The sequence below is a fragment of the Eretmochelys imbricata genome, chromosome 24, assembly GCF_965152235.1.
Source record: "Eretmochelys imbricata isolate rEreImb1 chromosome 24, rEreImb1.hap1, whole genome shotgun sequence".
Classification (NCBI taxonomy): domain Eukaryota; kingdom Metazoa; phylum Chordata; order Testudines; family Cheloniidae; genus Eretmochelys; species Eretmochelys imbricata.
In genome coordinates, this window is record NC_135595.1 from 15,997,966 (window position 1) to 16,020,772 (window position 22,807).

General features: G+C 60.3%; 1 protein-coding gene across 1 annotated transcript; it reads left to right on the top strand.

The window, feature by feature from the left end:
• Positions 1–1,712: 1,712 nt before the first annotated feature.
• On the top strand, positions 1,713–22,690 carry LOC144279966 (uncharacterized). The gene is made up of 13 exons (XM_077841669.1): positions 1,713–1,761; positions 3,009–3,162; positions 6,111–6,379; positions 6,823–6,959; positions 7,358–7,504; positions 11,110–11,390; positions 11,928–12,225; positions 12,451–12,643; positions 18,354–18,434; positions 19,726–19,879; positions 20,883–21,136; positions 21,649–21,785; positions 22,538–22,690. Exons 1-13 carry the CDS (start codon positions 1,713–1,715, stop codon positions 22,688–22,690), a joined length of 2,307 nt encoding a protein of 768 aa, XP_077697795.1.
• The last annotated feature ends 117 nt before the right edge of the window (positions 22,691–22,807 follow it).

The window sequence follows — 22,807 nt, forward strand, 5'->3', positions numbered from 1 at the left end:
AGACACTTGTCCACTACCTCACGGAGACAGAGCTGGAAATCGAGCACCACTCTAACCGCTGGACCATCCTTCCCATGTGATTTCCTAGGTTCTGTCCCTCTGTAGGGTTAGGCGTGCCATGTCCCTGGATAGAATATGTCGGATACGTAGGCCGGGCTCCAGCTCATTGAGGTAGCATTGCAGTAATAATACCCAGGGCTTATATAGCGCTGGCCCTCTGCAGAGCTCAGAGCGCTTTAGAAAAGAATGGGATGTGACTGATGGGGAAACTGAGGCATGGGGAGGCAGAGCCCAGGGTAGAACCCAGGAGTCCTGACTCCCAGCCTCCCCTACTCCAACTACTAGACCCCACTCCCCACCCAGAGTTGGGGAGAGAACCCAGGAGTCCTGGCTCCCCCCTACCCCCTGCTAACCCAGTACATGGGTCCATGGAATGGGGGCCACATGGCAGAGCCCAGCTGACACAGCCCCCCACCCTGTGCCATCCACTGCTAAGCTGTGGAGAGGCCTGGAGGAGGGACCAGGGCTGCCTCTGCTGTAGTGCCCGGGACGGGGCTCCCCGTGCCAGGCGGGAGGAATGCGAAGGGCCTTGGCCGTGTTGACAAAGGAGCCATGAGAGCAGCTGCTCCAGAATAGCTGCGCAGTGACGTGGCTTCTGAGAACCGCGTGCTGCTCCATAAGGACACAGTGCCGGGGGGCGCTGGCTCCAAGCCAGCTTCCGGGCAGGGGCCTGGCTGGCTCCGGGGTGTGGGGAATAGGACACGGGGCCTTTCCCCTCTAGGGGGCCCTGGCTCTGATCCGGCCCCAGGGCGGGGGACTGGCTGGCTCCGGGGGGTGGGGAATGGGACACGGGGCCTTTCCCCTCTACGGGGCGCCGGCTCTGATCCGGCCCCAGGGCGGGGGACTGGCTGGCTCAGGAGGGCAGGGAATGGGACATGGGGCCTTTCCCCTCTAGGGGGCCCTGGCTCTGATCCGGCCCCAGGGCGGGGGACTGGCTGGCTCAGGAGGGCAGGGAATGGGACATGGGGCCTTTCCCCTCTAGGGGGCCCTGGCTCTGATCCGGCCCCAGGGCGGGGGACTGGCTGGCTCTGGGGGGTGGGGAATGGGACACGGGGCCTTTCCCCTCTACGGGGCGCCGGCTCTGATCCGGCCCCAGGGCGGGGGACTGGCTGGCTCAGGAGGGCAGGAAATGGGACATGGGGCCTTTCCCCTCTAAGGGGCCCTGGCTCTGATCCGGCCCCAGGGTGGGGGACTGGCTGGCTCAGGAGGGCAGGAAATGGGACATGGGGCCTTTCCCCTCTAGGGGGCCCTGGCTCTGATCCGGCCCCAGGGCAGGGGCCTGGCTGGCTCAGGAGGGCAGGGAATGGGACATGGGGCCTTTCCCCTCTAGCGGGCCCTGGCTCTGATCCGGCCCCAGGGCGGGGGACTGGCTGGCTCGGGAGCAGGTTGGGAGGATGGGTTGAGCACGTGCTGCTCAGGTGAGCTTCAGAGCGGTGGCTGCGCACTTCCTCCAAGGGGTGCCCAGCGGGGAAGGCTGGGGGGGTGAGAATTTGCCACCTGCCGCGTGACCTTTGCGGTGTCCAAACAAGCCAGGGCACCGTGGGGGGGCGGCTGTTTCCTCATGACCCATTAATCATTGACCACCAGCCCCCAGCCCTAGGCGTAAAGTGCATGGGAACGGCCAAGCTTGAGCACCTGCTGCCCTGCTCGCCATGAAGCGGGCCGGCTTCTTGCTGCTGCTGCTCCTGCTGCTGCCCGCAGGTGAGGGCCTGGCTGTGCGTGTGCACGCGTGTGAGCACGTATGTGTGTGCGTGCAGGGTTGCGGAGGGGTGTTGTGATCGTGTGCGCGTGGGGGGGGGGGGGTGCGCAGGCGGGTGCGAGCATGCACGAGCGTGGTGCGTGTGCAGATGAGCGTGCAGATTGCCGTGGCCTGCCGGTCTGCGTGTGCACGGGCGAGCTGTGCAAGGCGTGTGAAGGGGGGGTTGTATAGGGTGTGTTGCATATGTGTGGGGAATGCTGTGTGTGGACGTGTTTGCATAAGCATGGGTAACGGTGTGTTTTCAATCCGTGTGTGTGCGTGTCAGAGCGGCTGTGTGTTCACAGAGGAGTGTGTAGCGGGGGCAGGTGTACGGGGAATGTGCCACCTCACCTGGGGGGGTGTGTGTGTGTGTACACCGCTGGGGGTGCCTATGTCTGCACGGGTTTAAATGAGCACGTACATAGGAGCAGGCGGCCTGCTTCCGAGTGTGTCCTACCACGGGTGTGCATTGCTGTGTGTGTGTCCGTACCCGTGTGCACGGGCGTTGCATCTGTCTGCATGTAGGTGTGTGTCATTGCTGTATGGGTGGCTGAGGGTGTGCAGTGTGGGGGGGATGCAGTACGGGGCGGTCATCCCCCGGGTCTGTGTTTTCCCACCGAGGTGAGCGGATCTGGGAGGCGGGCAGAGTGCGCTGTGTCCGGATTGTCTTTGTGTGAGCCACACAGTGTGTGTGTGCTTGCTTTTGAGTGCGTACATGAGAATCTCTTCTGTGTAACGTGAATAAGCCGTAGCCGCGCTGGAGTCAATGGGGCCAGATCCCAGCTGGGGTCAATGGGCCGTAGCCCCGTTGGAGTCAATGGGGCCAGATCCCAGCTGGGGTCAATGGGCCGTAGCCCCGTTGGAGTCAATGGAGCCAAATCCCAGCTGGGGTCAATAGGCCGTAGCCCCGTTGGAGTCAATGGGGCCAGATCCCAGCTGGGGTCAATGGGCCGTAGCCCCGTTGGAGTCAATGGGGCCAGATCCCAGCTGGGGTCAATGGGCCGTAGCCCCGTTGGAGTCAATGGAGCCAAATCCCAGCTGGGGTCAATAGGCTGTAGCCCCGTTGGAGTCAATGGGGCCAGATCCCAGCTGGGGTCAATGGGCCGTAGCCCCATTGGAGTCAATGGGTCCCGATCCCAGCTGGGGTCAATGGGCTGTAGCTCCGTTGCCATCTCCACCCCTCACTGATCTCTGCCCCTCCCACCTGCAGCCTCTCCCCGAGAAGATCGGATCATTGGGGGTACCGAGTGCCCAGAGTTGGGGCACCCCTGGCTGGTTCTCCTCTACTACTTTGACCAACACTACTGCTCCGGCATCCTGCTGAACCAGGACTGGGTGCTCACTGCCGCCCACTGCAAGTTGAGGTGGGGGGCAAGGCAGAGGGGTGGGGGAAGGAGGTGGGGCGAAGGGAGCGGGGCCTGGGGGGCAGGTGTGGGGAGCTGCTCTGTGCAGAGGCTCAGCTTGGGACACCCCAATATACCCATCAATTCTCCATGCAGCGTCCCAGCTGGGATTGAACCCACGCCCCAGCACAGCACTCCTGGGGCTACAGTGACCCCCAAAGGGCGCGGGAGAGCTGGCTACCCAGCCCCGTACACAGCCAGCCCCATTGACACCCATCATCCCTCTACCAGCCCCCTAAACAGCCAGCCCCATAGACACCCATCATCCCTCTACCAGCCCCATACACAGCCAGCCCCATGGACACCCATCATCCCTCTACCAGCCCCCTACACAGCCAGCCCCATGGACACCCATCATCCCTCTACCAGCCCCATAGACACCCATCATCCCTCTACCAGACCCCTACACAACCAGCCCCAAACACACCCATCATCCCTCTACCCAGCCCCATACACACCCATCATCTCTCCACCAGGCCCATACGCGGCCAGTCCCGTACACACCCATCATCTATCTATATATCTATCTATCTATTGACTGCAGTGTGTATGGGGATGGAGAGATGATACATAGATTTTGAGGTGTGTACAGGGATAGATAGATAGAAGGTAACAGAGTAACAGCCGTGTTGGTTAGTCTGTAAGGTGCCACAAGTACTCCTTTTCTTTTTATAGAAGGTAAGTGGGCAAGTAGGTGGGTCAGATGGGAGGTAGGTTGGTAGAGAGGTAAGGAGGTAAAAGTGTAGGGAGGTAGGTGGGTCAGTGGGAAGGTAGGTTGGTAGGGAGGTAAGAGGGTAGGGAGATAGGTTGGTAGGGAGGTGGGTCAGTGGGAAGGTAGGTTGGTAGGGAGGTAGGGGTGTAGGGAGGTAGGTGGGTCAGTGGGAAGGTAGGTTGGTAGGGAGGTAAGAGGGCAGGGAGGTAGGTTGGTAGGGAGGTGGGTCAGTGGGAAGGTAGGTTGGTAGGGAGGTAGGAGTGTAGGGAGGTAGGTGGGTCAGTGGGAAGGTAGGTTGGTAGGGAGGTAAGAGGGTAGGGAGGTAGGTTGGTAGGGAGGTGGGTCAGTGGGGAGGTAGGTTGGTAGGGAGGTAAGAGGGCAGGGAGGTAGGTTGGTAGGTGGGTCAGGCAGAAGGTAGGTTGGTAGGAAGGTAGGTGTGTAGAGAGGTAGGTTGGTAGGTGGGTCAGTTGGAAGGTGGTTGGTAAGAGGGTAGGCAGGGAGGGTTACTAGTTGGGGGTCACTGGCGGCAGTCGCTGTCCCAACAGCCAAGAGTGCATTTCACTCTGTGAGACCTGCAGGGATGACTAAGATCTGGGTGAGGAAGGAGGGCTGAGAGAGAGCTGGAGCGGCAGTTGTGGTGCAGGGAGATCAGTGGGGTCAGTGGGGGGGGTAGAGGGGGGCTGAGTCAGAGCTGGAGGGGGATGTGGGATTTGCGGAGCTGCGGGGGGGGGCTGTAGGGTCTGAGGGGAGGCTGGGGGGGGGCTGCGGGGCCTGTTGGGCCTGGGGCCTCGGGGTTTAGGGGCTGGGGTGGACTCTGAGACCTGGGGGTTGCAGAGCGTTGGGAGGGGCTAGGGGCCTGGGAAGGCTGCCAACTTTCTAATAGAAAAAAACCAAACCTCCTAGCCCCACCCCTTCGCTGAGGCCCTGCCCCCCACTCACTACATCCCCCCTCCCTCGGTGACTTGCTCTCCGCCACCCTTACTCACTTTCCCTGGATGGGGCAGGAGATTGGGATGTGGGAGGGGGTGAGGGCTCCCTCTGGTGGTTCAAGCTCTGGGATGGGGCCGGGGTGAAAAGTTTGGGATGCAGGCTGGGGGTGGGGCAGAGGGGTTCAGGGTGGGGGAGGGGACTCTGGGCTGAGGCAGGGGGTTGGGGTGCAGGGGGGTTGAGGGCTCCATCTTGGGGTGCAGGCTCTGGGATAGGGCTGGGGATGAGAGGTTTGGGGTGCAGGAGGGAGCTCCAGGTTTGCGGGGGCTCAGGGCTGGGGCAGTGGGTTGGGGCGCGGGCTTACCTTGGGTGTCTCCCGGTCAGCAGTGCTGCGGGGCTAAGGCAGGCTAGTCCCTGCCTGTCCTGGCTCTGCGCTGTGCCCCGGAAGCTGCCAGCAGGTCCGGCTCACAGGCAGGGACACGGCAGGCTGCTCTGTGCACTGCTCTTGCCCGCAGGCACCGCCCCCCAGCTCCCATTGGCCGGGAACCGCAGGCAATGGCAGTGTGGAGCTGGTGCTCGGAGCGGGAATAGAGCGTGGAGCCCCATGGCTCCCCCGCCTAGGAGCTGGACCTGTTGGGGGGGCTGCGGGGGTTGGGGGAGCCGCTGGGCATGGGGGTTGCGGGGCCTGGGGAGGCTGGGGGAGCTGGTTGTTGTAGGGGCTGGGGAGGACTCTGGGGCCTGGGAGTTGCGGGGGCTGGGGAGGACTCTGGGGGCTGCGGGGCCTGGGGAGCCTGTGGGGGCTGGGTGTTGGGGGTCTGGGGAGGACTCTGGGGGCTGCGGGGTCTGTGGGGGTTGGTTTTTGGGAGGCTGGGGGGACTGGGGGTTGCGGGGCCTGGGTGTTGTGGGGGCTTTGGGGGCTGGGGGGTTGCAGGGGCTGTTGGGGCTGGGGGGCTTGGGGATTTCAGGGGTTGCAGGGGTTGCGGGGCTGGGGATGACTCTGGGGGCTGCGGGGGCTGGGGGTTGCTGGGGCTGGGGACTGCAGGGGCTGGGGAATACTCTGGGGCCTGGGAGGCTGCAGGGACTGGGTGTTGGAGGGATGGGGAGAACTCTTGGGCCTGGGGGGCTGCGGGGGATGGGTGTTGGGGGGCTGGGAAGGAGTCTGGGGGCTGCAGGGGCTGCGTGTTGGGGGGCTGGGGAGGACTCTGGGGCCTGGGGATTGCGGGGGCTGGGCCTGGCCAGCAGCCTGGGACTCTCTGTTCTCTGTCCTCAGTCACATCCAGGTGCGCCTGGGGGAGCACAGCCGTGGAACGAGCTCGGGACACGAGCAGTTCTCAGCCGCCCAGGCCATCATCCCCCACCCCGGGTTCCGCGCCCTCATCGCCGGCAGCCGGGACTACGAGAATGACATCATGCTGCTCCGCCTGTCACCCCCGGCCGTCTACACCAACTACGTGCAGCCCCTGGCACTGACCGACAGCTGCCCCCCAGCAGGGACCCTCTGCACCGTGATGGGATGGGGCACCATCACCAGCCCCGCCGGTAGCGGACCCCAGTCCTGCTGTGGGATAGCAGGGGCTGTGGGTCGGGAGTGAGGGGCACTGGCAGAGCTGGGGTGGGTGGAGCCCGGGGCTGGGCTAGCGGGGGATGAGTGAGGGGCACCAGTAGAGCTGTGCGGGGCAGCCCAAGGAGGGCTAGCAGGGGCTGCGGGTCAGAAGTGAGGGGCACCAGCAGAGCTGGGGGGTGGCAGGGCTGGGATAGCAGGGGGCCGTGGGTGGGGACTGAGGGGCAACAGCAGAGCTGGGGGGTGGCAGGGCTGGGATAGCAGGGGGCCGTGGGTGGGGACTGAGGGGCACCAGCAGAGCTGGGGGGTGGCAGGGCTGGGATAGCAGGGGGCCGTGGGTAGGGACTGAGGGGCATGCTACCCTCCCTCCCCTATGGCCTTGGCCCGCCCTCGTAGAAAACTGTCACCCCTTCCCTTCCAGAGACGTACCCTGATGTCCCCCAGTGCGTGGACATCAAGATCGTCTCCAACTCCATCTGTGAGGTCGCGTACCCCAACAAAGTGACTGAGAACATGCTCTGTGCTGGGGTACTGGAGGGGAGCAAAGACTCCTGCGAGGTGAGGGGGGCTTCTCCTGGGGCCAGATGGGGAACGAGGGTTGGAGACACTGGCATGGCAGTGGCTCCATGGTGTGCCGTGGCTCTGTGTGGCACGGTGGGGCTGTCTCCGTAGCATGGCGTGGCTGCATCTCCGTGGCTCTGCGTGGCATGACTGTGTCTCCATGGCTCTGCGTGGGGCGGCTGCTGCTCTGTGGCCCCATGGGGCGTGGCTGCCTCTCCATGGCACCGCATGGCATGCTTGGGCTGCATCTCCTGGCTCTCCATGGCATGGCTGCATCTCTGTGGCTCTGCATGGTGTGGCCAGGCTGTGTCTCCGTGGCTCTGCGTGGCCTGGCTGCGTCTCCGTGGCCCCATGTGCTGTGGCTGACTGATGACTTTTCTGTGACATCTCTGCAGGGCGACTCTGGGGGCCCCCTGGTCTGTAATGGAAAGCTGCAGGGCCTAGTTTCCTGGGGAGATCACCCCTGCGCCCAGCCCAACAGGCCTGGGGTCTACACCAATATCTGCAAATACCTAGCCTGGATCCAGGAGACCATGGAGAACTGATGGCCCCGGGGGCCAGGTGGGGCGAAGGGGCTAATTACTGACGCCAGCCTGGAGCCGGGTTCAGAAGCGATGGAAACACAATAAATCATCTGGAACTCGCCTCTGCTGCCCTGGCTGCTCTGCAAGGCCCGCTCGAATAGGGCAGCGTTTATAGCCTCTGGTCCCAGGCGGGGACTGGCTGGCTTGGGGGGTCGGGAGGGAATGGGACATGGGGCCTTTGCTCTCTAGGGGGTGCCAACTCTGATCCAGCCCTAGGGCGGGCGGTGGGCGGGCTGGCTGGCTTAGGGGGCGGGGAATGGGTCCTGGGGCCATTTCCCTCTAGGGGGTGCTGGCTCCAATCCAGCCCTAGGGATGGGGGCTGGCTGGCCCGGGGGGTGGGGAATGGGACCTGGGGCCTTTCCCTCTAGAGGGCGCCGGCTCCAATCCGGTCCCAGCCCCACAGTCAGAGGGCCACCTTCGAGACGTTGCTTAAAACGGGGGCCTGGCCCCTGTTTGACCCCGCAGTGGGAGGGCTTTTGGGGTGCAATGCCGCGCAGGGCTACACTCCAGGCCCTTTGCCTTGCCCGCCTGGCTGCATGGGGTCTTGGCCTTTCGTTTTCCAACGGGCTGGGCTCTCGGTTGGGCCAGGCGGGGAATGTCACGTGCCCATATCCATTGTGTGCGTTGGACCCTCCCTCACCCCCCAGCTGGGTTTGGGCCGCTTGGGGCTGTGATGTACCAGATGCTAAACTTCTGGCCTCTTTGTGCTCCCCGCCCCACTAGAATCCTTCCCATGAGCCTCGGCCCAGCAACTTCGGCCTCCTAGCAGCCCCCACTGCCCCCCCATTATTGATCCCATATGGTATGTCCCCGATTGCCCCCCTCCACTATGGCCCCCACTTGGTACATGCCCCCATGCTTCCCTCTGCCATGGACCCCACTTAGTATGTCCCCTCACTACCCTCTCCCTCTATGGCGCTCACTTGGTACATGCTCCACTATTCCCCCCTGCTATTGACCCCCTATGGTACATTTGCCATTGCCCCCCTCTGCCATGGACCCCACTTAGTATATCCTCTCACTACCCTCCCCCTTTATGGCGCTCACTTGGTACATGCCCCACTATTCCCCCCTGCTATTGACCCCCTATGGTACATTCCCCATTGCCCCCCTCTGCCATGGACGCCACTTGGTACGTGCCCTCTGCCCTTAGGGCCTCGGCAAAAGTCACACATCCAATTCCCGCCACCGAGGCATTGATTCAGCACACAGGGAAACTGAGGCACACACACTATTAGTATAGGACAGTAAGACTTACATGCAACATAAGAAGGTGAATAAAACCCCACTTCGTCACATCTCTCCCCACTCTGAGACCGAACTGAGCGGGGTCCCTTTAGCCAGTGGCCTGGGGAAGTTCCGGCTCCCCTCTCCAGGACAAAGCGTCTGCTATAACGTTGGCACTCCCCTTAACGTGGGCCACCTCCAGGTCGTAACCCTGAAGCTGGAGACTCCACCTCAGGAGCTTGGCATTAGCCCCTCTCATCTGGTGTAGCCACGTCAGGGGAGAGTGGTCAGTGCACACAGTGAAACGCTGCCCACATAGATACAGCTGCAGCTTTTTAAGGGCCCAGCCCGTGGCCAGGGGTTGCTTCTCTAAGGCCGTGTAGTTCTGCTCCCGGGGAAACAGCTTCTTGCTCAAGTACACGACGGGGTGTCTCTCCCCCTTCTCATTAACCTGCATCAGCACCGCGCCCAGCTGTGTCTGAGGCATCAGTGAACATCATGAAGGGCTTGTCAAAGTCTGGATTTACCAGCACTAGGCCCCTGACCAGAGCCTCCTTCAGAGCACAGACAGCCCTCTGGCACTGCTTGGTCCAGACCACCTTGCCTGGCTTTCCCTTTTTGCATAGCTCAGTGATGGGGGCGGCTATGGAGTGAAAGTGGGGCACTACCTCTGATAGAGCCCCGCCATCCCAGTAAAGGTCTGGACCTGTTTCTTAGACTGGAGAGCGGGTCAGTCTCTGATCACCCCCACCTTGGCTGGCTCTGGCTTTAGGCAGCCGCTCCCCACTTTGTGGCCCAGGTATGACACCTCTGCCACCCCCTCCTTGCACTTCCCAGCTTTTATAGTCAGTCCTGCATCCTGGAGCCAGTCCAGCATTTGTTTAACCTGGGAAATATGGTCCTCCCAGGTCTGGCTAAAAACACAGGTATCATGAATATACGCCAGGGCAAAATTCTCCATCCCCTCGAGTAACCAGAGTCCTGACTGGCTTCGTATGGAGCAGTTCCAGAGCATTGGTCCTGTGACTCCGTAACAACTGGTGGCAGAAGTGGGATGAACTGCACCCTGTGGACGGAGCATCCTGCAGTAAGTGACTGGGGAGCAGTAAAAGGAAGAGGGATTAGCGAGAGACGGGAGTGCTGAAGGCTCCAAGAGGTGCGGTTCCAGGAGGTGGAGGAGCCTACGGCTTAACTCCGAGAGAGAGTGGACCCCCGAGAAGGGCTGTTGCACTGAAGGGTTCCTCCCATGGATCATAGGGAGCTGAGAGAGCACAGGCCTGTGAGTCCGTGACCACTTGGGAACTGCGTGGAGAAGGCCTATGAGCATCTCCTCAATAAGGACCTTGTAGAGCTGTGCAGAGAGAGGGCTGTGCATTGGAAAGCTCACCAAGGCGCAGCTAATTGCTCAGTTGGAAGAGGAGGATCACTCTAAGGAGCCAGGTCTTGACCCAGATGGGGCCGTGAGAGAGGCTGGGAACAGCCAGGCAACCCCAGGGCCCACATTGGTTTCTGACCCAGCTGGGGCCGTGAGAGAGGCTGGGAACAGCTGGGTGTTCCGGAGACCCATGCTCCCGACCAGCAGGGAGTCTCCAACAGGTTCCCCGTCGGTGGATCTGAGACGGATGGAACTGGAGCTGACATTGAGGGGGTCAGAGGACCATGAGAGACAGGGGAGGCATGAAGCAGAACAGCAGGACAGAGCCCGCAGGAACTGGCAATGGCTGAGCTCCGAGGCAGAGGGACCCATCCAGGGGTGAGTTGGGTGCCAATTCTGCAGGAAATCTCGACACTAAATTGCTGCCCCAGGTTAAAGAGCGGGGAGAGATAAACGCCTGTCTCGCGGCCTTTGGGAAGGCTTCAGTTGGAACCAGGCTGACCCCGCGGAAAGGCTCCAGTGTCTAGCCCCTTCCACGGCCATAGAGCTGTTTAGCCAGATGGGTGGGGTGGCCAACTAGCTCTCACTCCTGGCCCCAGCATATATGTCTGCCTGTGCTCTCCTGGGCTCCGGCCCCTTGGATCCGGTCTGGAGGGCTGTGACCGCAGGCAGCGAGAAGGAAATGGTGTCACTCTCCTCTCCAGCTGCTGAGTTCCAGACCGAGCTGCAGAAGGATCCTTCCTTAGCGAAGCTGAGGGAACTTGCTGTCCCCAGTGCAGCGAAACCCCGGGGGGAAGGCTGCCAGGAAAGAGTCCTGTGGGAGAAGGGGTTCCTGTACCGGGAACGGGCTCCCCCAGGGGAAGCGGAACCGTGGGGGATCCGGAGGCAGCTGGTGGTCCCCCAGAAGTACCGCCGCAGGCTGCTGTAGCTGGCCCGTGACGTCCCGCTCTCGAGACACCAGGGGATCCGGAGCCCCAGGCAGAGGCTGCTGCAGAAATTTCCCTGGGCTGGAGTCTGGGACGCCGTCCAGCAGCACGGCAGCTCCTGCGACCCTTGCCAGAGGGTGGGGAAGGTCCGGGATAAGGGTAAAGCAGCCTTCAGGCCCCCGCCCATCATAGAGGAGCCTTGTCAGAAGGTGGCCATGAACATCGTGGGGCCCTTCAGCAAGGCGACCAGGGCAGGGAAGAAATACAGCCTGGTGGGGGTCGATTTCGCTACGCGTTACCCCGAGGCGGTGGCTCTGTCCTCTATTGAGGCAGACACCGTGGCAGACGCGCTGCTGACCATTTTCAGCAGAGTGGGGTTCCCCAAGGAGGTCCTTACAGACCAGGGGTCCAACTTCATGTCAACCCCGCTCCAGTGTGGCGTCCAGCAGACCTGGACCTCGGCGTATCACCCTCAGTCCAACGGGCTGGAGGAGAGGTTCAATGGGACTCTAAAGACGATGCTGAAAACCTTTATGAACCAGCACCCACAGGACTGGGACAAGTATTTACCCCACCTGCAGTTTGCATGCAGGGAAGTGCCCCAGGAAGCTGGGAGGAGAGTGAGGGGACCCCATGACTTGGTGAGGGACGAATGGGAGGGGAAGGCCTCTCCCGATGGAGAATCAGTGGTGGAGTATGTACTGGCTTTCCAGGAATAGCTCACTGAGCTCATGGGTTTGGCCAGAGGAAACCTAGCCAGGGCCCCAGGGAAGCAGAAGGTCTGGTACAATCACTCAGCGCAGGCCCGCTCCTATGCTACAGGGAACCAGGTGTTGATTCTCATTCCCGGAAGGAAGAACAAGCTGCAACCTGCCTGGGACGGCCCATTCAAGGTCATCAGGCAGTTAAATGAGGTGAACTATGTGGTGAAACCGTCCAACTGGGCACACCGTCACCGGGTGCACCATGTCAACCTGACGGAGCTGTACTGTGGAAGGGAGAGGCTGATGCTGGTTGTGTGTGGCCAGTGGGAGGAGCAGGGAGACGATCCCTTGGCAGATCTATTCCCTGAGACAGGAGCCGGCCCCCCGCTGGAGTCAATCCCCCTCTCTGCACAGCTAACCCCTGCCCGGCAGGCTGAGATCAAAGAGGTACTAGTTTGTATAAGCAGCTGGTTTCCAACCGGCCTGGGCTCACTAACCTGGCTGTCCAACCGGGTGGAGACGGGAGCTGACCCTCCCATCAGGTGTTCCCCATTCAGGGTCCCTGGGAAACCTGCCTAGGCCCTGGAGAGAGGGGTCAAGGACGGGCTGGCTTTAGGGGAGATTCAGCCGTTCTCCAGCCCTTGAGCCTTTCCCGTGGTGCTGGTCCCCAAGAAGGACGGGCCGATCCTCTCTCTGAGCACACTGTCGGAGCAGTCAGCAACCCTTTTCTCACCGTGCGCTTCCTACAGCGAGTCTGCCTGGGCAGGACCCCTGGGGAAGCCAAAGGGGACTCCTGGGGAAGCCAACGGAAGCCAAAGGGCCCTGCGCCCCAACTCCACAGCCAGCTGTGACGCTCAGCCGGCATGTAACACAGAAGGGTTATTAGTTGACAGGTACATAGAGTAGAACAGAGCTTGTTAGCACAGAAATCAGTGACTTTCAACCAAGTCCATCTTGGAGGAACCCAGGCCAGATGCCCTGAACCCCCCTCTTCCAGTCCCCCACAGCAGACTGCCCTGGCCCCTGCTGCCTGGTCTCCAACAAGCCCATTCTCCTCCTCTGGTCTTTGTCCTCCTTCCCAGGCAAAGTGTCACCTTGTCACCTCCCCCTCCTGGGTCTCAGGTTATGAAGGGCATTGGCCATACCTTAGTGCAGGCAGCTGGGCAGCCTCACCTTCCCTGAGGGCCTCAGCAAAAGTCATGCACCCAATTCCCACCACCTAGGCATTGGTGCAGCACACAGGGAAACTGAGGCACACACGCTATTAGTATAGGACAGTAAGACTCACACGCAACATAAGGTGAAAAACCTCACTTTGTCACAGGATCCCATTTGGTACATTCCTCACTGCCGCCCTCTGCCATGGACCCCACTTGGTATGTCCCCCCACCACCCTCTCCCCTGCTATGGACCCCACTGGGTACACGCCCCCACTACCACCCCATGCTATGGGGGGCAGAGTTAAGGGTGTGCAAAGAGAAGATTGTGGGGGCAGCATTAAGGTTTAAGGAGTGGAGTTAAGGTTAAGGGAGCGGTGTTACTGTTGAGGCAAAGTAGTTAAAGTTGAGGGAGTAGAAATAAGGTTGAGGGGACAGAGTTAAGGTTGCAGGGCAGAGTTAAGTTTGTGGGGGCAGAGTTAAGGTTGTAATACCTCATTGTGGGAAGGTGAGAGCTAGCGCTGTACCGTTAGGTAACTTCACTTTCCAGGTCCTCTCTGTGTGGGGGGTGAGGCACATGTGCTGCATGTGTGTAGCCCAGATGGTTTCACAACAAAACATCAGCTGTGCAGAAACCATGATTTCTATTGCAACAATGCCCCAAGACCCCGTTGTGCTGAGCCCCGTGGGAGAGCTCCACACCCTGGAGAATTCATAGTCTAATTACCTGGGGCAGACAAAGGCTGGGAGGGTAAACAAAGGCACAGAAAGGGGAGGTGGCACTGTGGGTCCATAGCAGACTGGGGGATAGATCCCAGGAGTCCTGAGTCCCAGACTCACTGCTCTAATCACTAGACCCCACTCCCTCACCGAGCTAGGAATAGAACCCAGGAGTCCTGGCTCCCAACCCCCCAGGTCTAACCCATTAGACCCCACTCCCCTCCAAGAGCCAGCTGAGAACCCAGGAGTGCTGGCTCCCAGCGCCCCCTACTTTAACCACTAGACCTCATTCCCTTCCCAAAGCCAGGTGAGAACCCAGGAGTCCTGACTCTCAGCCCTACCTTCCATCCACTGTCTCCTACCCACTAGCCCACACCAATTGGCCTGCAGCCTCCTAGATACTGGTGATCCCCACCATGGAGTCCCCTGAGAGTTCAGGGGGGTCAGGAGCCAAGAACACTCCCCCCCGCACACACACACACCCAGTCACAGGGAAGTTTTCGGCCTGGAATCTCGTCGCATCGCCTGGTGTGTAACCTGCACGCACTGGGGTGGAGCGCTGGCTCCCCCTACTGGGCCTCAGAGCCTGTGATTGGCTTGGCTAAGTCAGCAGGCCCTTAGCACCGGCTGGGCAGGCAGGCGCCTGCTTGGAGGGCCATGGTTTGATCCCCACCCAGGGATGCCCTGGAAAGTCGGCACCATTCCCCAGCCTGAAGGGGCAGCTCCCTGCATGCAACTGGCCAAAACCAAGCAACGCCGCCCCAGCCAGCAGGTGGCACTCCTGGGCCTGCGGAGAGGAAGGGTGGGGCAGTGGTTAGAGCATTAGCCAAGCTGTCACAGTCAAGGCCCTGCTCTGCTGGCCTCTCTGTGCCACCCTGAGGAAGTTACTTAGCCTCACTGTGCCTCAGTTTTCCCCTCTGTGCTTCAGTTTCCTCTCTGTAAGGGGGGATAAAAGCACTGCCCTAGGGGGCACATGGGAAGGGGAGGGGAAACATGAGTGAGGTGGGGGGTGGAATCGGGGCCCGAGTCTCACGCAGCGCAGTGCATTCGGGCCTGGGAGCAAAGTGCCACTAAGCCTCAGGACCGAGCCGAGGAAGCAGAGACAGCGCCAAGCTGGCCTGCCCCAGCATGAGTAGTGTCTCTTATGTGCATTACGGTACCCACCCCAGCTGAGATCGGGGCCCTGTCGCGCCACGTGCTGCCCAGACACACAGCGAGGGACAATCCCTGCCCCAGCTGAGATCCGGGCCCCGTCGCGCCACGTGCTGCCCAGAGACACAGCGAGGGACAATCCCTGCCCCAGCTGAGATCCGGGCCCCGTCGCGCCACGTGCTGCCCAGACACACAGCGAGGGACAATCCCTGCCCCAGCTGAGATCCGGGCCCTGTCGCGCCACGTGCTGCCCAGAGACACAGCGAGGGACAATCCCTGCCCCAGCTGAGATCCGGGCCCCGTCGCGCCACGTGCTGCCCAGACACACAGCGAGGGACAATCCCTGCCCCAGCTGAGATCGGGGCCCTGTCGCGCCACGTGCTGCCCAGAGACACAGCGAGGGACAATCCCTGCCCCAGCTGAGATCCGGGCCCTGTCGCGCCACGTGCTGCCCAGAGACACAGCGAGGGACAATCCCTGCCCCAGCTGAGATCCGGGCCCTGTCGCGCCACGTGCTGCCCAGAGACACAGCGAGGGACAATCCCTGCCCCAGCTGAGATCAGGGCCCTGTCGCGCCACGTGCTGCCCAGAGACACAGCGAGGGACAATCCCTGCCCCAGCTGAGATCCAGGCCCCGTCGCGCCACGTGCTGCCCAGACACACAGCGAGGGACAATCCCTGCCCCAGCTGAGATCCAGGCCCCGTTGTGCCACGTGCTGCCCAGAGACACAGCGAGGGACAGTCCCTTCTCCGACACACAAACACACAATCACACTCGCCTGACTTGATTCTCAAACTGCTGCAACGCAACTAGTTAGCAACTCCATTAGCACCAGCTGGGCGTGCCCTCTAATTTCAGTGAGACCTACATAAATTATCCCTGGTATAATCCCAAAAACATGACAGCTCCGGCTTCCTTCCCCCGCATCTGGGCCATGTGAGCTGCCCCTAATCCCCAGCTTGCATGGGCCCCACAATCAAGCACCACCCCTTATCCCTTTTGCCGGTGACACCCAGGCTTTATTTGACGCCAAGGCAAGGAGAGAGAGGCTTCGGAGGGTTAATGACAGGCTGAGAGGCGTGGAACAGCCCTGCCCTGCACGCTGCTTCGAGGGCAGCAGGTTCCAGGGCCGAAGGCAGGTTATAAGCCAAGCACACAGAGGATCCAGCAGAGAGAAGTCTGTGGACACAAGCCAACGTGACTCTGCTTGCTGGGGAAGCCAAGGTGCCAGGGGAAGTTCGTCCACCCAGTGCACGGATTACCCAGCTCCGGTGAGGGCAGATTTCTGGTTGATCTCCGGACTGAGCCAGTTTGGGGGGACCGCAGTGGAGGGGGACGCCAGGACGGCTCGGTGGCCAGTACAGATTGGTGAAGGGTAACACTGCTTCTGCTTCATCTCGGTTCATTCAGGAGGGGAACCACACAACGGATGATTCCCGTGGCCTCCGCTTGACAGAACTCCGGGCCAAGCGCTCTGGGGCACTGTCTCCGCAGACCCTCCTCTGTTATCGGATTCATAGACTCATAGGCCAGAAGGGACCATTGTGATCATCTAGCCAGACCTCCTGTAGAAGGCTGGAGAACTTCCCTCACTTAATTTCTGGTGGAACCAGAACAGAGCATTTGGCGAAAACAGCCCATCGGGATTGCAGAATTGCTGCTGATGGAGAAGCCATGAACAGCCTTTGATGAAGGGCAAGGGAGTGATTGTGGATTTGTGTTTGGCATTCGGTTAACAATAGGAAGGGTCGGTTCGGATGATCACAGAGGTTCTCATCTGGCTTTATAATTGGCAAAGCTAGGAAAATCACAAGATTGGCATGAAAAATCATGAGATTTAACACCAATAATAATCCAGGCAAATGAAACCACGTTGTACAAAATGGGAGGCTAAAAAAATCACTCTGCCTTCAAAGCAAACAAAGAAACTGTTTAAATAACATGCAAAAAGCCTTTTAGCATTGAAAATGGATGGGTTCTAACACTTTCTCGTTTTGAAAGTTTCTGAAATTGTTTTTTTTTTTAATGTGGTTTTGAAATTGCTGCTTAATTAATAGACTCCCAAAAAGTCAATTTTGAAAATTGTTTATCGTGGAACCAGAAGTCAAGAAATGCTTCAGAATGAAAAAAATAAGTTGGTTTTAAATTTCAGTTAAAAATTGTCAGGGAACGTTTCAAATGAGGCAAACCGGTTCCAGTTTGAAAAAACCAACTGCATGAAAACCTGTTTACAAGTTTTCAAGTTACCCAATGTCTTGCATCCCCCCTCCCCAAAAAAATATTTAAAATGTCCCACAAATTCTTGAAAATTCCCCCCCAAAATTTGCAAAATTTCCCCCAATTCTTGACATTTTCTCCAAACATTTTGAAAATGTCACCTAAATTCTTGACCTTTCCACCAAACGTTTTGCAATTTCCCCAAAGTTCCGTATTTTCCCCCTTTTTAAATATTTTGTGTGGTTTCTTGAAATTTTCTGCAAAATCCTTGAAATTTTCCCCCAAATATTTGAATTTTTCCCAATATTTGAAATTTTCCTACAAAGTTGCAAAACGTTCTCTAAAAAATCTTGAAATTTTCCCCACATATTTGATATATTTGGGGATGGAGGGGTGGGTGGATGGATGTGTTTGGGGACGGAGGGGATGGATGGGTGGATGGACAGACTTGTTTGGGGATGGGTGGTGGATGGACGGACGTGTTTGGAGATGGGTGGTGGGTGGACGGACGTGTTTGGGGATCGGGGGTGGATGGATGTGTTTGGGGATGGGGGGGTGGACGGACGTGTTTGGGGATGGGGGGTGGATGGATGTGTTTGGGGATGGGGGGGTGAGTGGACGGACGTGTTTGGGGACGGAGGGGTGGATGGACATGTTTGGGGATGGAGGGGTGGGTGGACAGACATGTTTGGGGATGGAGGGGATGGGGGTGGATGGATGGATGTGTTTGGGGATGGGGGGGTGGACGGACATGTTTGGGGATGGAGGGGTGAATGAACGGACGGAGTTTGGGGACGGAGTGGTGGATGGACACGTTTGGAGATGAGGGGTGGGTGGATGGATGCGTTTGGGGATGGAGGGGTGGGTGGATGAACGGACGTGTTTGGGGATGGGGGTGGGTGAACAGACATGTTTGGGGGTGGAGGGGTGGGTGGAGGGACGTGTTTGGGAATGGAGGGGATGGTGGGTGGGTGGATGGATGTGTTTGGGGATGGAGGGGTGGACGGACGGACGTGTTTGGGGACGGAGGGGAGGATGGACGCGTTTGGGGATGAGGGGTGGGTGGACGGACGAGTTTGGGGATGGGGGGTGGATGGACGGACATGTTTGGGGATGGAGAGGTGGATGGACGGACTTGTTTGGGGATGGAGAGGATGGACGGCCGTGTTTGAGGATGGAGGGTGGGTGGACGGACGTGTTTGGGGATGAAGTGGCATCAAACCCAGAGCAGGTAGTGGGTGTCAGTGGGCGGAGCCCATGTTGTGGGGGCGGGCTAAGTTATCTGTTAATTTTCCCTTTTCCTTCTCTCCCCCGCCCCCCGTCCCAAGCCAGCAGCCGCTCGCCCTGTGCATCACCACATCTGAGCCCCATGGAGCTGATGGCTCTCGCGCTGCTGGTGGTGACTGCAGGTGAGGGGGGTATATGAGAGAGGGGGAGCTGTGGGAGGGGAAGAGGGTGTGTAGGGAGGAGGGGGTTGTGTGCACACGGGGGGCTGTGTGTGCAGACAGGGACGGGGGGGCCATATGGGGGAAATGGGTTTTTGGGGGGGTGCATGTGTGCAGGGAAGGATTGTGTATTTGGAGGGGGAAGGGGAGGTGTGGGGGGAGGGATGGGGGTTGTGGGAGGATGGGGAGGTGTGGGGGGATGGGGTGGGGGCAGAGAGAGGGTTGTGGGGGGATGGGAAGTGTGGGAAGAGGGAGAGGGTCATTGGAGGAGGGATGGGGAGGTATGGGGGCAGGGAAGGGTTGTGGGGGATGGGGGTGAGGGCAGGAGGGGGTTGGGGAAGGGGAGGGGTTGGGTCAGGGAGGGAGTTGTGGGGGGCAGGGAGGGAGTGGTGTGGGAGGGTTGTGCATAGCTGCAATTTCTGAGGGGGTCTGGCCATGACCTTTGCCCGCAGTGGGGTGGGGAGGCGTTGGCAGTGGGGACTTAAAGGGCCTGACGCATCTTAATGCATGAGCCACTTGGGCCTTGACTAGAGTATGGGGATAGATAGATAGATAGATAGATAGAGGGGGTGTGGGGGGATGGATGGATAGAGGGGGTGTGGGGGGACAGATAAATAGATAGATAGATAGATAGATAGATAGATAGAGGGGGTGTATGGGGATAGATAGATAGAGGGGGGATGGATAGTAGTGATGTGGTGGGGCTGGATAGATGAATATTGGTGGTGTGGGGATGGCTAGTGGTCTGTGTAGGGGACGGATAGACAGCTAGAGGGGGCGTCATAGATGCTGGAATTGGGGTTTTAGAGGTGGTGCTGCACCCCCTGGCTTGAAGTGGTTTCCATCATATACAGGGTTTACATTTTGGTCCAATGGCTCTCCGCACTCCCCACTATAGAAATTGTTCCAGCATTCCTGGGGGGTGTTGGGATGGATAGATAAAGCGGGGTGGGGGGATGGCTAGATAGATAGTGAGGAGGGGATTGTGGGGCTGGATCGATAGTGGGCTGTTTGGGGATTGATGGATAGATAGATCCATCAGTGAATCCTCTCCCATGGCTCCAGCAGCTGGGGATTTAAGACCCAGACAAAACACGGTGCCCCTTGCCCTAAAATCACTGGAACTGGCCCCACGACCCATTGCAGCAGCTCTGCCTGTGACCCCAGCGCCCGCCTGCTGGCCCTACCCCAATCTCACCCCAATCCTACCCCGGGCCCCTCGTGCTGACGTGGGGTTTGTCGACAGGTGCTGCAGTGTCTGCCCAGGACGACGGGGGCCGGATCATCGGTGGGTTCAGGTGTCCCCCCTACTCCCAGCCCTGGCAGGCCTACGTCTACGGCCCGCTGCAGTGCGGGGGCATCCTGGTCGACAGGAGCTGGGTGCTCTCCGCCGCCCATTGCTACAGACCGTAAGTGTGTGTGCATGTGTGTCCCTGCCGCCCCCTGCTGGAGGGGCTGAGCCCTGGTCTGTGTGTTTGTGTGTGTGTGTGTGTATATATGTGCCCCCTGTTGCCCCCTGCTGGAGGGGCTCGGCCCTGCACTCTGTGGTGTGTGTAGGTTTGTGTGTCCCTGCTGCCCCCTGCTGGAGGGGCTGAGTCCTGGTCTGTGTGTTTGTGTGTGTGTGTGTGTGTATATATGTGCCCCCTGTTGCCCCCTGCTGGAGGGGCTCGGCCCTGCACTCTGTGGTGTGTGTAGGTTTGTGTGTCCCTGCTGCCCCCTGCTGGAGGGGCTGAGTCCTGGTCTGTGTGTTTGTGTGTGTGTGTGTGTGTATATATGTGCCCCCTGTTGCCCCCTGCTGGAGGGGCTCGGCCCTGCACTCTGTGGTGTGTGTAGGTTTGTGTGTCCCTGCTGCCCCCTGCTGGAGGGGCTGAGCCCTGGTCTGTGTGTGTCCCTGCCGCCCCTTGCTGGAGGGGATAGGCCCTGCTCTGTGTGTGTGTCTCTGTGTGTGTCCCTGCTGCCCCCTGCTGGAGCGGCTCGGCCCTGCACTCTGTGGTGTGTGTAGGTTTGTGTGTCCCTGCTGCCCCCTGCTGGAGGGGCTGAGCCCTGGTCTGTGTGTGTCCCTGCCGCCCCTTGCTGGAGGGGATAGGCCCTGCTCTGTGTGTGTGTCTCTGTGTGTGTCCCTGCTGCCCCCTGCTGGAGCGGCTCGGCCCTGCACTGTGTGGTGTGTGTAGGTTTGTGTCCCTGCCGCCCCCTGCTGGAGGGGCTGAGCCCTGGTCTGTGTGTGTCCCTGCCGCCCCCTGCTGGAGGGGATGGGCCCTGCTCTGTGTGTGTCCCTGCCGCCCCCTGCTGGAGGGGCTGGGGCCTGCTCTGTCCAATTTCTTCCCCATTCCCAGGAGGGCGGCAGTGGCGGGGGTGGGTGGCCCGTGGGGCCAAGCCTCTGACTATCGGCTCCCTCTTGTCCCTGGCGGCTAGCGGCCTGCGGGTGCGGCTCGGGGAGCAGAACCTGGCGGTGCGGGAGGGGCCGGAGCAGGACCGAGTCGTGGCTCGTGTCATCCTGCATCCCAACTACAACCGCTTCACCCTGGACAGCGACCTCATGCTGCTCAAGCTGGCGCAACCGGTCGACATCGGCCAGACCGTCCGCCCTGTCACGTTGCCCTCGGCCTGTGCGGCCACCGGGACCATCTGCCTCATCTCAGGCTGGGGTACTGTCACCAGCCCCCAAGGTAAGGCCGGGGAGGAACCGGGAACATCAGTCAGGAATGACTCCCGGGGCCTGAGTCAACCCAGTGTCAATCAGGAGTGAGTCCCTATATGTCCTTGGGGCTGACACCAGGGTGATTCAATAAGGAGTGACCCTGTGCAGGTCTCTGGGGCTGAGTTGAGCCAATGTCACTCAGGCGTGACTCCCGGGGCCTGAGTCAACCCAGTGTCAATCAGGAGTGAGTCCCTATATGTCCTTGGGGCTGACACCAGGGTGATTCAATAAGGAGTGACCCTGTGCAGGTCTCTGGGGCTGATTTGAGCCAATGTCACTCAGGCGTGACTCCCTGGGGCTGATTCAACCCAGTGTTAATCAGGAGTGACTCCCTATGTGTCCCTGGGGCTGATACCAGGAGCGACTCCCTGTGGGGTCTTGGGGCTGATTCAAACCAGGGTCACTCAGGAGTGACTCCCTGGCACTGATTCAAGCCGGTGTCACTCAGGAGTGACCCCACTGTCTCGGTATTTTCCCCAGCCACGTTCCCCAACTTCCTGCAGTGCGGATACGTCCGGATCGTCTCGGCCCAGAGCTGTCGGGCTTCCTACCCCGGCCGGGTCACCAACAACATGGTGTGCGCAGGGGTCATGGGTGGGGGCATCGACTCCTGCCAGGTGAGCCACAAACCACAGGGGTGGGGGGCTCAGCCCACTCCCCTGGGTCTCTGCCATGACCCTGGGAAGGGAAGTCTTGGGGTGGGAGTGGGGATCTGGAAGGGGCTGGTGGATAGTTGGGGGGAGGGACGGGCACTGCCCCATGGGGATGGAGGGGAGTGTGGACTCCCCCCCCCGCCCCCCCCCACACACACATGAAGGGGGGTGGAAGGGGGGCACATGGGGGGCACATAGGCAGCACCTGTTGGGGGAAGGTCTGGCTCTACCCAAAAGAGTGGGCAGGGGGCACACACTGGGGGAGAGGTGGCCTGCCCCACAGTGTGGGGGCAGAGGCGGCCCAGATTCAGAGCCATCGTTTGCCACTTGTCATGGCAAAAGCAGGATGGGGATGGGGACCCAGTGGGGAGGGGGAGGAGCTGGGGGGTCTGGGTTTTCAGAGGGGATTGGAGCCCCATAGATCACGCTAGCTCCCCTTAGGGCAGGGGACCATGGACTGGGTCTACAGGTGCCCCTCAGTCCCGACCCGCAGCCCCCGCTAGCCCTGCCCTGGGCTCCTCCCACCCCCAGCTCTGCCGGCAGGCCTCACTCCCAACCCACAGCCCCCTCCTAGCCCAGCCTTGGGCTCCCCCCAGTCCTCCCAGCTCTGCCGGTGCCCCTCAAGCCTGACCCACAACCCCCTGCTAGCCCGGTCCTCGGCTCCCCCAGCCCAGTCAAGGGGGGTCGTTATGACGCAAGGTGTTGTCTCTCCACAGGGTGACTCCGGAGGTCCCCTGCTGTGCGCTGGGCAACTCCAGGGCATCGTGTCCTGGGGGCTGCAAACCTGCGCCCAGCCCAACAGGCCCGGCGTCTACACCAAAGTCTGCAACTATGTCGGATGGATCCGCAGAACCATCCAGCTGAACTGAGGACGGTGCCAGGGGGCAGAACCCATAATAAAGCCTGAGGAGCAGGGTCTGTGTCTTGGTGTCTCAGCTCCTGGGCCCCGGGGAGCGGTTGGACCCAGGTTCCACCAAGCAGAACCT